Here is a 13,607-nt window from a genome sequence, read left to right as displayed (position 1 = left end):
TTCTCTGACATGAGCCGTTGTTGCCCTGGCAACGCAGAGACTCAGTATAGACCTATGCATTCTAGACGCCCTTTACAGGCGCTGCGTGGATTAACTAAACAGTTTGGTTCTAGCCATGCTAGATCTATGTCCCGTCATATCATGTGACACCGACTTGTCCAGCTCACACTTCCGGTACTGTGTGCGCGAGGAAAAAAAAAAAGAAAAAGTTGGTTGAAATCTCGGAGAAGTTTTGGGGGGGTTTGCAGGAATTTGATGCGCCACAACTCGGAAACCGTCTACGTCCATTGCGAAGTCCTAAAAGCCGAAGATAACGTAACACACCTGGGAGGCTTTTTGTTTTGTTTAAACGCCGCCAGCATGTCGACGACCGCCTTGTACAACGACCATGGAGGAGCGGAGGCTGCCGTGGAAGCGGGGCTGGAGAGCACCCCGACCTCCTCCGGCAGCACCGGAGCAGCCTTCGGACTTTTCAGCGCTGACTTTAAAAAGTAAGCTAGCTTTAGCATGTCTTCCGCCCGCCGTCTAACGTCAGCTAGTCGTCCGTCCGGGGGAGATAGACGAGCCGGGCGGTGATGCGGCCGTTAGCCGTCGGTCTGAGCACAGCTAACTGACAATAACGGTCCTTGTTTCAGCCTTTTCTTGGCCACAGGTTCGTGTCGGTTAACGTCACGCCGACAGGTCGGTACCAAGTCACGTGACCGATTATTAGGTCAAACTAGCTTAAAGGAATGATCAACAACATTACTGCAACTAATCATATGAAGGTAATAATGGCCATTTTCTTTTCAACAAGGAGGTTGATAAACCATGATCATCATCATGTTGACACGTTTATCTAACATTTTGCCCTCCCAATTTACTGCATATAAATGAGATTTAACAAAGGTGCATCTTTGAATTACCTCAAAGGTATAAAAATCAAATAATCATAATAAATCAAATTGTTTATAAAATAGTTCAGCAGCAGCACGAAGTGACATCTTGAAAATGAGGATTTATTGTATGACATAATAACTGGAAACTGAGTTCATCTTAAACTATTAAATATTAACATGTTAACTCTCAGAGCTGGTATTGGTATCCAGGTTCAAAAAAATTCCCCATTGAAAACAGCTGATGTGAGCTTTTGTCTCTTGCTTGGATGGATTTATGTTGCCTTGCAAGCCCTCATGACACAATAATACAACCATCGTGATGCAGACCTGCATACACTCTGCAGCAGTGAGTACACTATGAATAGATGACATAATGTAACCACTATAAAAGATTAGTTCTCTAGTAGATGACTGTCAGCAGTGGCGTGTCTCTGCGTGTGATCAGTGTTTTATGATGTTTAGTGTCATGTGTTGTTGGCAGGCTTTGTGCATAAGAGTTGTATTAGCAGCCTGGTGACTTCGATATAAGATTAATTCAATTCATTCAGATTCCTTATTCATTTACAACCTGTGACAAAACTGATCATTACGTTTTGAAATGACAATATCTTTGTTATAGTGTTTTATATAGAACAGCTACAAGGCATTGAATCCTTATTAACTGTTTTAACTTTTGTGTAATCTCTTTATTTTATAGTCACCGTTTTATAGATCTGTTTCTCTGGCGCTTTTTCAGGTGAAACTGAAATGCTTTAGAAAGAAAACATCTCTTAGTTCCTATATTCACGTCCCGGTTAGCTGGTCAGAACCATGTTAAATTCATTTTTTGCTAGTTTAAAGCTGCAACCAGGTTGTCGGCACGTTATTTTTAGTTTCATCTCAGAAACCCCCCACTGGAGGGCAGCCAACCATCAGCGCAACCACCACTCTTCTAAAATCAGGTTTTATGCAGCTTCGCCTCTCTGTGTTTAGAGAAGGCAGCCGACCACATGAGCTGCACAGGGTGAGGTTTTAGGTGCCAGGTCAGTATCGCGGCTTCTATTTAGTAATCCTAACCCAGGAACACGGGTAATAAAAATATCCTTACAAAGGTGAGTGTGAGGTCACACTGCAGCCTGTGATTTAGTTTCGGAGGGATCTCTGCAGCAGGATCTCGTGTGCTAAAGGGACCCTCTCAATCCGTCTCACATGAGCATCTACTCACTTAGCTTGGTCATATGTTGTCCTGCATCTAGGCCCAACTGGGTTGACCAGAGACAATATATATAAGGACATGAATGATGCTTCTGTTTGTCTGTCCAACACAATTCACAAAGCCTGTTAAAAAAAAGATTGTGTACCCCACACAGGCTTTAATTTGCTGCATATTTGTTCATTAAAGTGTCAAATCAAGCTTTTGTTATTTGAAACTCCTGATCGTTTGTCACACGGCGGCATTCCTGCACTTTATTTGTGTCAAAGGCTTCTTCTTGCTGGCGCAGAGCTCCACGCCAGGACTTGTCACCAGGCATGAGAACATGTGACTGATTTATTATCCGAGCCTAAAGGGACGTTTCACTGTGGCTGAGTGGTTTAGTTTCATTTGTGCAGCATTAAAAGTTAGGATTTTGAAGCTGAATCTTGGCTCGGCCGAACCTCAGCGACATTTTCACCTGTCATGTAAGATGATTCAGGTGATCTGTGTGAGGTATTCCTTCCCAGACATGAGCAGTTATGCACTTATTAGTTTCACACTTTCCCCTTTAAAACCTCTGGCTTTTTTTAAGAGGGTACATTGTCATTTTCATGTATTTAAAAAAATCCTCAATCTGTTGGTTTAATTTATGGTATATTAAACCAACTATTCATACAGTTTGTTATATTTATACTATTTTCTATGTGCTCGGGCTAAAAGAGGGGCTAGATGGCCATGACAATAACACATTTCATAACGTCTGAAAATATTGACCGTGTGATGTCTTTATCCGCCTCGTGAAGCGGCCGGAGACTCCCAGAGAAAGGGAGGGAAGCAAACTGCCCCCCCTGCAGCACTCCCTCTCCCGGGTACTTCCTGACATTCAGCCCGGGCGGTTATCTGGGCTGGAGGCCCGTCCTGTCGGCCCAGCTCGTTTTTTTGTGCGGCGGAGGTGATGAAAAGTTTCTCTGTTTACAGTTGTAGATAAGGGCCCTCCTTCTCTCTTTTTTTTTCTTTCCCCTCGAGGAAAGTGACCACAGTCGCACACAAAGAGACTGAGTCACAATCGCAGCGGCGAGGCCGGTGACATATCCGCGTTTCCAGAGAGAAGATCTCCACGTACGGGAAGATCAGAGCAGCGACAGGCGACAAACATCTGCTTCAGATGTTTCAGAGGCAACGTGGGACCCCAGCAGAGAGAGAGCGAGCAGGAGTATGACACGCCATTAGCGCAGCTGTCTGGGCATCTTGTGACTCTTATTCTTTTTCGCCCATGAGAAGAGGAAGGCAGCAGTGAATGACGGGCAGGAAGCCGCTGTTTTCTCTCTGTCTCCCTCAGCGGCGACGGCTTTCTGAAGAAGAACTGAGTCGAGAAGACAACTTGTAAATAAGAGCCGAGAGAACAGGGCACACAGCCTGACGGAAAGTAATTATCTGTTTCACTCTTGAGTTCCTCCAAGTACAGCCAGTGCGCTTTGTGGACTCTATTCTTGAGACAGCGAACACACACACACACACAGACACACACACACACACACACAGCGTGGGGGAAGGCCGGCATGGATGTCGGTTTCTGTCTGCGCTCGGAGGCGGCGGGAGCCATGAGGACGGCGCTGATGTCCGCCGAGAACTTACAGCTCACTCTGAAGGCCGAGCCGAGTCAGGAAGAGCGGGCCCTCACGCACACCAAGAGGGGCCCCGAGGAGACGCACAAAGCCGGGTACTGTAGCGAGGTCCCACAGCACTGTGACGGGGCCCCCGGACCTTTTCGGTTCAGCTCGTAATGTTGGTCAGCTCGGTTGGTTGTCGTTTAAAAAAGAAGCTGGGACTCGTTAGGACTCTTTGTGGACACATTTAGACGTGACCGAATGTAAAAGCATGTTTCAGTAGGATTTGTAGTGCAAATGATTTACTCTAATCTCTCATTTTTATCTGAATTCATTGCTCTGGTTATTTTCTAATGGTTAATATGTTTTGTATTAAATGGATCAGGAGCTTTGTGGCAGATCCCAGATTTCTTGAACAATATCTAGTTGAAGCGTATAAATAGATTTATAAGTATATTCTTATTGAAGTTTTAAAATATCTTTTATCTAATGGCAGGACTAAATCCCACACTCTTCACCTCTTACTCTGTGGCGCTTCAGTGCTAACGGCAGCGTGCTAACATGCTCAAAGCAACAATGCTAACACGCTGTTTCCTCGCCGCGGTAATGTAACTGAAAGTACAGCAGAGGCTGGAATTCCGGTACAAAAATTCACGGGAACCGATGCGACGGTGGAATAAAGTGTCTAAAACAGGCTTCTAATACAACAACAACGTTTCTTTGCTCTGCTGCTCAGCCGCTGCGTGCTAGCATTAGCCGGCCAATCGGCGCGGCCTGCTGCTGCTGACCCGGGAGGCGGGACCTTCCCGCTCTTTCACCGGGCGCATGGTCAGCGTGCCGTTTGGCGCCCACGATGGCGTTTGTGGGGCGGGGGGTGTTAGCGCGGCGCTTTCACTCCACCTCTGGTCGAGCTGCTGGTGGCGAGCGTGATGAGTGACGAGTTCCCCCCCGTCTTCTGTCCTCAGGAATGAAGACCTCAAAGAGATGCTGGAGAGCAACAAGGAGTCGCTCAAACTGGAGGCCATGAAAAGGGTTGTCGGGGTGAGTCCTCACGCGGCGTCCGAACAAACAAGCGTACGGTTTGGAGGAGGTGATGGAAGCCGATGGGTGACATGTCCTGTTGTTTTGGTTTTCAGCTGATCGCCAAAGGGAAGAATGCGTCCGAGCTGTTTCCTGCTGTAGTGAAGAACGTGGCGAGTAAGAACATCGAGGTACGGCAGCGTTACGGCGGTTATGATTCATTCGGATCTCGCGTGTCTCCTCGTGACTTTACACGGAACTTCCTCATCCGAAACAATGGAAAGCTTCCTCTTCATTTAGTTTTTATTTATTTATGTTTTGTTAAGAAAGAAAAAAATATATATATATTAAATAATCCCCCATCCTTATTGTTGGACATTTCCTATTTCTACAGTATATTTTGATAAATATAAATATAATAAATATTTTCTTTTTCTAATATGGATGCTCCATGGCTAAAAAAAAGAATAAATAAATAAAAAATCCATAGAGAGAAAACTATAAAATTATGTACAAGCAAGTAATCAGAGGAACAAAATAAATATTGTCTGAAATCACAAATTTACACTTTCATACTTTTTTTTTTTTAATCCTATAATCCACTTCCTGTGTTCCTAATCTCTTCTAAGGGAATGTGACTGATGACTTTTACTGTATCATTAAATATCACATATACGTCCTCGTACATTGGTGGCTTCATATTATATATAAATAAACTGGTAGATGTAAAGGGATTTCTGTAACAAAGTTTAAAATAAGTCCGTTAAATCGGTTCCCACTAGGAACTATTACAAGAATGAAGTCGCTTCCATGGCCAGAGCCTGTGAATATTGATCAGGGGCCTCAGGATAATCAGGCAGCGTGGGGGGGGGGGGGGGTGTAAGGCATGCAGCTCATGGCGGGTCGGGGGATGTAATTGGCAGCAGAGATCCTACGGTCACGTCTCCTCTCCCCCGCCTCGTGCACACCAGCTGCTGAGGTGGTGCCAGCCGCCCCCCCCTCGCTCTACACTTTACTCTCCTTCAGTACATCTCTGAAAATGGCCTCTCCTCCTCGCTCAGCGTGAGCCGCCATTGATCCCCGCTCGTTACCAAACGGCACACGAGCCCGCGCTGTTTGTGTGATTTAATGTCGCCGTGCTTTATTTTCTTCGATTGCCGTGAACAAGAAGACGGGACAAGGAGGGAGAATATGTTGTGAATAAAAGCTCATTTGACGCGAGCCAGCGGCAGAGCCCTTAATCGCCCGCTTCAGAGCGAAATGAGTCGCTGGTTTAAAGGCGGCGGGCCCTCGAGGGCCGCGCCGCCCCGCGTGCGGCGAGTAATGCCATTAACTCCGCCGGTAATGACCAGGACGGTGATGGAGAACGGCGGCGTGCCGCTGCGGGTCAATACTCGCTGCATTCAAAAGCACGCTGCTGATTACTCAACTAAACCCCTGCTGATTGTACCCGAGACGTGACCACACCCCTGACCTCCACCCGGAGGGACGTTTCGAACGGTTCCTCGAGTAAATCATCACTTCTCATAAGCACTTTTTATTACACTTCCATCATGTATTAACCCAGGGTCTTCTAGACGTATCGGCTCGGTTAATTCTGCTTCTTTCCCTTCATGGATCACTGATGGGAATCAGACCTTCGGCCTCCGGTTAAACTTAACGCCAAACTAATATTATCTCAGGCTTTCCTGTGAGAAGAGAGCAGGCAAATAAAGCACCGCCCCCACCGACAAAATGAAATAACAAACCCAGAGAAACGTCCTGCTGTTCCGTTGCTTATTGTTCATTTTAGTCCTTTTCACCGCTGCAGTCTTTGAAGCCCGGTGAACTTTTAAAACACAGCTGCTTTTCCTACGTACGCCCCCCCCCTCTCCCCCCTCCCCTATGAGCTGCTTGGCTTCCCCCTCAACACTCTGCTGTGTGATGCGACTGTCCTCCGCAGCTGAAGAAGCTGGTGTACGTGTACCTGGTGAGGTACGCAGAGGAGCAGCAGGACCTGGCGTTGCTGTCCATCAGCACCTTCCAGCGGGCCCTCAAGGTGACCTCTCCACATCCGGGTCCTCACGCGTTCCTTCTTCCGTTCATCTACACAGGCACTGTCTAATGCGCGTGTGTGTGTGTGTGTGTGTGTGTGTGTGTGATGTATCTTCGTCGCAGGAGCCGAACCAGTTCATCCGGGCCAGCGCACTGAGGGTTCTGTCCAGCATCCGGGTGCCCATCATCGTCCCCATCATGATGCTGGCCATCAAGGAGGCGGCGGCCGACATGTCCCCGTACGTCAGGAAGACGTCGGCCCACGCCATCCAGAAGCTCTACAGGTAACGGGTGGAGGCGGGTTGGTGCGTTGACTCAAGGCGTGTGACCCCGCAGCTCTGTGGCTCTTATCAGCCGGGTCTCACTCGGACGCCACGGATCAAAGAGCAAAAACATGCATGAAGAAATGTGTGAATTATTAACCGTCTCTCCCTGCAGCCTGGATCCCGACCAGAAAGAGCAGCTGATCGAAGTGATAGAGAAACTCCTGAAAGACAAAAGCACGGTGAGTGACTGGCCGAGTGACTCTGTGGCGCCGCCGCCACCGGAGGGCGCCGCAGTCAAGCGCTCGTCCCCTCGGCGCTGCGTCGCACAGCTCATTCGCCGATGCCATGGTTTGTTAACACTCACTTAAACCCACACATCTTCAGATGCTCCTGGTTAAGTGTCCATTTGGAAGGAATTTTTGCACTGATGCCAGTGTCAGTTTAATTTTCTCAAAGGCCAACCTCCTCCTCCTCCTCCTCCTCCTCCTCCTCCTTCGTCTTCTTCTTCTTCTGCTCAGCTGGACGGTGAATGAGTTGGATTCTCACGTTCGGGCCCAGTCAGACACAAACAGCCCATCAGCAGCCTGCAGGCAGCGCAGTAATATGAGGAGGTCACAGTGAATACCAAAGGATGTTTAAAGGCCACATTGCTAATCTGTAGACGCAGAGGACGGCGTGTTTGTCGTCGTTGCGTATTCACAGCGTAACGCTTTCATAATGCAAACGGAACAAAGCCAGAGAGGCGAGCGGGTGGGGTTGGAAATCCCAGTACCAGATGCATAGCATATTTAGCCTCAAGCGCTAACGAAGACAGATGACTCCCCCTATTGGAGCTCACGTCGTGGGGCTGGGGATGGAGGAGGGGGGGGCGGGGCAAACTATCATCACATGGACGCAGGAGCAAGATCAGTCAGTGATGAATGGTGAAAAAACCCAAACATGGTGGAGAGCGATGATTTCTTTTCTCTGTCCTGAAGCCGTGTAGCATTTAGAAGGCGGTTTAATGTGTGAGGATTCAGTGATGTCATCATGCAGCACAAAGGGGGACACAAAGGTCAGTTTACTGGTGCGTTCTGTTGGCTCTGAGAGAGTGACCCCTGATGATGTCATCAGGGTTAAACGTTCCAATGTCATGCTGGCTGTTGAGTTATACTTCTTACTATTCATGTTTGCACATTTATTTGTCTGTATTTTTCACATATCGGCTATATTTTTTCTAATTCTATTGAACATTTTCGTATCATTTTTTATGTTCGACTTGACTTTTTTGATATTTTCCTCTTGGTCAGTTTACTGTTATTTTCCAAAGCACATAGGGAATATCTGTATTTAAGGAAAAATAGTCAGCGATTAAATCGGCTTCTGATTTTTAAAAAAAATTACTACAGTAAACACAACAAACGCAAATATAAATAAATGTATATATTTCTATCTATAGTTCCTTATAAAGGAACACACACTGGCATTTAGAGGTTCCTCTTTGCGCCGTGTGACTTCACCTACGGATCTCTGTGCGATATTCAGAGCATTAACAAGCTATTTACTATGTGGTGTCCACCTGAGAACAGAAGGGAGCCTGTCGCCATGTTGAGAGCCGTGTGGAGGCAAAAGATTTACTCCGAATTTCCAATTGAACACCTTCTCCGTTCCATCAAGTTTCCGATGTTGGAAGTTGCGTGCTACGTAGCGCATACTAACTAGTCAATCAGTGCGGCACGACGCCTCCGTTAAGGACTAATGCTTCAATCCATCGTACTCGCAACTGGGAGGAAGGTAGAAAAACGCGGTGGAGCCGTCAAAGATTAAAAAACAGGCAGAAGATTTATCGAGCCTGAGTTTGCCAAAATCTTTTTCTTTTTTTTTCATACCGACGGTCTCAAGGGCCACAATCGGGCATTTCATACAGACACAATATATCTTCACAACGTGCAGTTCCAACGCGCGGCTAACTCGTGTCACAAAATTGTTAATTTTATTATTTTAAAATGTGATTTGAAACAAAGCCGGTCCTGATGTTTTTAATCGCACCCAAACCTAAAGGCATGCAGTTGACCGGCACTTTGCCGCCTTCCCGACGTCGTTCACCGTATCGGATGCTAACGAGTGTTTTAACTGCAGAGCAGTGAACTCCAGCTCGTTACCTGCTGTCACCACGCAGCCTGCAGGAGGAGGAAACATTTGGTTATTGTTCCAGTCGGTGTCACCGACCGGGCCCTCCCCCCCGACATTTACCTTTACAGATGTGCCTGTTTGGTTAAATGGCTGTGACATATGGCGAGCTGCTTTATATGGGGGGGGGGTGTTTAAAGGGGAAATGGGAAGGCCTGATGACAGAGACAACGTAGGAGTTTGTGCAGCTGTTTTACGGTGATGGATCTATTATCCAGCCATTACAAGATAAATGATCGATCCCTCCCTCCGCCCGCCACCTTCTGCAAAATTGAAATGAGAACAGAGAGGAGGGGCGCGTGGTGGGTTGGGGGGGGGGGGTAGTATGATCAGAGGGGCTAGGTGAGCTGCCCATTAATTTAAGAGGAAAAGGAGGAGGAGGAGAGGCGGAGCGAGCGGCGGATAGGCCGACCCCGCGCGGCGCCATCAATCAGAGAGGCGTGCGTTGTCTGTGGCGTGATGACCCAGCACTCTCTGCCTCTCCGGCGCCCTAATTAGAATTCATAGCAAAATAGATGCAAGGAAACGCTTTGCCCCTTCATAATTTTATAGGAAATTTATTGTTATTAGAAGACCCATTTGCTTAGTGTGATTTTTCCATTACCGGCTTGTCACGCGGGGTAGATAATGTGGTCGGGACGGGGGGGGGGCGGTTATGAACCCCGTAGATTGGGGTGTCAGTTTTGTTGATGGTGCATGTAGTTTACCTTGGAGCTGTGTCTAATGGGGGAAGTTGGTTGGAGAATGCACAAAGCCTCGGCAGCAGGAACAGCGGTGCCTGTAATAACCCCAGAGACAGCCGAGGCCGAAGTACACGCTGAATATACACAGTTTGTGTATTAGAATTGACTTCTTTAAGTGTGTTTGTCTCCAGCTCCAAGCTGCTGTGCAGCTACTTTCACATCTGTACCATTCTATTTACATTAAAGTACTTTGGTCCCCTTTCGGTCCCTAATAAAGGCGGCGTGAATCGTGTTCTTTGGTTGTGATCACAGTGATTATCCAGATGAAACTTGAATTTGGCTTTGTGGTCGGCGCCATCTTGGCTTTTTGCAACCAGGAAACGTGAGTGACCGTATTTCACAAAGGAGGAGTGACGTGGAGATGCTCTGATAGCGACCTGTCAATCAAGAAGACTTGAAACTAGATGTTTGAACGGGAACAAATCTAATAGGAACAGAGGAGTCGCCCCCTGGTGGTCACTACAGAGAACGCCGCTTTAAGACCGATTAGGCTTCACTCTGCCTCCTGGTTTGGGTTCAGAGTCCCAAAGTACCAATAGATCTTTCGCAGTATTTGGACGTTTCATGGCAGGAAAAGCACTTGACGATAATATTTAATTCACGGCAGTGCGACATATTTTTTAAAACAAAGACCATTTCTTTCCCTCAGAAACACGAGTTATCCGACGAGAGAAAAATAGAACAGATAAAAGACTCGACAATCATATGCAGCTTTAAAATGTGGTGATGTTTGTTCTCATCTGACACAATCTGTACGTCCTCACATTAATATCACTAATGTATGCAGAGACATGCCACCATACGCACATGAGAATCCGCTGTCAGAAGGTAACCAGTTTTAGCGAGTTGTACATAACGCATTAAAACTAAAAGTGTTCATTCAACGTGTCGATCATTTTGGAAGACGTATTCAGAGATGTGTTTGTTATTTAGCCGTTGGACATTACAAGCACACCTCACTGAGATGCATCATCGTTTAACAAAATGCATCTGCACCTCTCTCAACCTCTGGTGTGATAACGAGCCCTGCTGGATGTGTCGTCGCTGAGATGTAACTTTCAGTGGGTCACCGGATGAATGACCCCCTCTCACGTCACAGTGAAACCACAAGATGCAGTTATTTAACCCCCCCAGGGACCCACGGCCAGCATTAGTGTGCCAACGTCACTCAGCTTTAAGCTGCACGTCCCTCAAAGAATCTACAGCCGCACACACACACACACACACACACACACTCTCAATGCAGGCTCACGGCGAAGCTGATTGGTAGATGCACCGGGGCCCCACAGGGCCACTGGGGGCCGGGAGGCTTTAATTGAGAAGACCAGATTCTGCTGCCTCCTCCTCTTCTTCACCCTGGCCTGCCCATGATCACGGTGTTTGCATATTAATACGCCGCCGTGTAACTCAGTCGATCTCCAACACAGTCAAGCGCCTGCGTGTGTGTGTGTGCGCGCGTGTGTGTGCGTGTGTGTGTCTGTGTGTGTGTGTGTGTGTGTGTAAATACTTTGCAAAAAAAACAGACTGAGAACCTCTCGTTGCTGGATATTTTTTTTAATCGGGTAGAATAATTGAGTTAAGACTTTAAGCGCTTCCTTCTCATTATCAACTAACCGCCTGCAGGCTGAACTGTGGATGTCGTAATCAAAGTGGTAAATTGGTATTGTGTGTTTTTTAAGAGCAGTGGCGGAGTTTCTCTCTTATCTGTTAACCAGCTTATTTCTCCACAGTCGTTATTTTAGAGACAAAGTAGTTGTGCAGAAACTTCTTCACATTAAGTCCGGTGTTGATGCTGCAGCCAAACAAATACTGAACCGCTGCCCCCCCCCCATCCCCCCTTCTGTTCTTCTTCGTTGGTCCCGGTAGCTGGTGGCGGGCAGCGTGGTGGTGGCCTTCGAGGAGGTGTGTCCCGATCGAATCGACCTGATCCACAAGAACTACCGGAAGCTGTGCAACCTGCTGGTGGACGTGGAGGAGTGGGGCCAGGTGGTCATCATCTCCATGCTGACGCGCTACGCCAGGACGCAGTTCACCAGCCCCTGGAAGGAGGTGAGGGTGGTTCTATTCCTCCGCCGACTCAGATACACACTCGTGGATTAATCCGCCACTGAAAATAGTCCCCAGTAAATGCACCTTCCCTCCTGTTTTCTTGGATGAGACAACATTGATTATTTTATTATTATTTATATTATTTAGCTTAAAAAACATTTTTATAAATAATTTATTGGTCTAAATATGATCTTTATTTTCATCCTGTTTGAGGGAACTACTGAGCCTTCTTTCTTAATTTTCCCCTCTTGACCCGCGCTCTCAGGGCGCCTCGTTCGAGGAGAACAACGAGAAGGCGTTCTACGCCTCCGACTCGGAGGAGAAGAGCGAGAGGACGGAGGCGGAGGCCTACGTCATGGATCCCGACCACCGGCTGCTGCTCCGGAACACAAAGCCTCTGCTGCAGAGCAGGAACACGGCCGTGAGTCTGAGCCGCACTGCAACCAGTTTAGTCCCGTACGGACGTGTAAACACATTATACACACGCACACACGCACACACACACACACCTGCTGTACGACACCCCGGTAACAAACCCATCGAGTGCAGATGTCCATCACCCGGGAGCCTCAAGGTCTCTGTCGCTGTGCGGCAGCGGGAGGAAAAATGCTCCCGAATGAAAGCGTTGATTAAAATGTGACGCTCGACAACCGGATGACGTCCTCCATCTTCATCGAGAAGCCTTTCATTCGCCGTTCACTCCCTCCCGCTGCGACGGGGGCCGGCTGCTGAGAGATCACCTCCACAGGGCCGGCGCCTTGGTAGAGAAACGCACGCGGGGGCGTAACGTTTCAGCGGGGAGGACAGGTGGCGGTGTAATAATAATAATGGTACCAATAAATGGAGCACTTTAAAGCGTTTTAAAGAACATCAAGTCAAGGAAAAAGTTTACTGAAGGCAAAAGCACGACGTGTGAGCGGCGCTGAATGTGACTACGTACATTTAGCTGTAGCTTCCTCCCGCAGGTTTTTTTTCATTGAATGTTTGTGATGAGTTTGAAGTATTTCCTCCTTGGCAGTAATAGTATCTGCATCTACTGTGTCTCAGGTGGTGATGTCCGTCGCTCAGCTCTACTGGCATTTGGCCCCGAGGCACGAAGTCAACCTGGTCACCAAGTCGCTGGTCCGACTGCTCCGGAGCCACAGGTGATGCGCAGAAAGAATGAGTGTGCGTTTTGTACAAGCGGCTGCGACGACTCGCCGCCTCTTCACCGTCGTGCCGTTTCCTCTTCTCTCCCGCGCACAGGGAGGTGCAGTACATCGTGCTCCAGAACATCGCCACCATGTCCATTCAGAGGAAGGTGAGTGTGTGCGTGTGGGCGGCGGCGGCGGCGCGGCGCCGGTGCCCAGAAGGTTCCTTATAATCACGTCATCTCCACACAGGGGATGTTTGAGCCCTACATGAAGAGCTTCTACGTGAGGTCTACGGACGCCACACACATCAAGACACTGAAGGTAGAGACGTAAAGACGCAGCGCATCACCGCGTCATGTTGTGTTTAACGTTAGACCCCCCCCTGTGATTGTTGTAGCTGGAGATCCTGACCAACCTGGCCAATGAAGCCAACATCTCCACTATCCTGAGGGAGTTTCAGGTTTGTGCTGTTTATCTTTAGTGACATCAGAAGTCAACCCGTGAGCATTACTCCTCTCCTCACTCTCCTTCCCT

At 48.0% G+C, this 13,607-nt stretch overlaps 1 protein-coding gene across 2 annotated transcripts in view; it reads left to right on the top strand.

The window, feature by feature from the left end:
* The first annotated feature begins 32 nt into the window (after window positions 1-32).
* ap3b1a (adaptor related protein complex 3 subunit beta 1a) overlaps window positions 33-13,607 on the top strand; it is a 34,630-nt gene continuing 21,055 nt past the window's right edge. Inside the window, exons 1-13 of one of the 2 annotated variants that reach the window (XM_078088813.1) lie at window positions 188-491; window positions 3,079-3,772; window positions 4,625-4,700; window positions 4,796-4,870; window positions 6,622-6,717; window positions 6,837-6,997; window positions 7,152-7,218; window positions 11,758-11,940; window positions 12,206-12,361; window positions 12,988-13,085; window positions 13,186-13,240; window positions 13,323-13,394; window positions 13,471-13,533. In XM_078088813.1, the coding sequence (XP_077944939.1) occupies window positions 3,612-3,772; window positions 4,625-4,700; window positions 4,796-4,870; window positions 6,622-6,717; window positions 6,837-6,997; window positions 7,152-7,218; window positions 11,758-11,940; window positions 12,206-12,361; window positions 12,988-13,085; window positions 13,186-13,240; window positions 13,323-13,394; window positions 13,471-13,533 (1,263 nt within the window). In that variant the 5' untranslated portion in view covers window positions 188-491; window positions 3,079-3,611. Of the gene's footprint in view, window positions 492-3,078; window positions 3,773-4,624; window positions 4,701-4,795; window positions 4,871-6,621; window positions 6,718-6,836; window positions 6,998-7,151; window positions 7,219-11,757; window positions 11,941-12,205; window positions 12,362-12,987; window positions 13,086-13,185; window positions 13,241-13,322; window positions 13,395-13,470; window positions 13,534-13,607 lie in introns of both variants that reach the window. The other variant, XM_078088812.1, reaches the window with a different exon arrangement.

This window comes from Gasterosteus aculeatus, chromosome 14 (genome assembly GCF_964276395.1).
Source record: "Gasterosteus aculeatus chromosome 14, fGasAcu3.hap1.1, whole genome shotgun sequence".
Taxonomy (NCBI): domain Eukaryota; kingdom Metazoa; phylum Chordata; class Actinopteri; order Perciformes; family Gasterosteidae; genus Gasterosteus; species Gasterosteus aculeatus.
The sequence above is the reverse complement of the archived record's forward strand: the minus strand, read 5'-3'. Positions and strand labels throughout refer to the sequence as shown.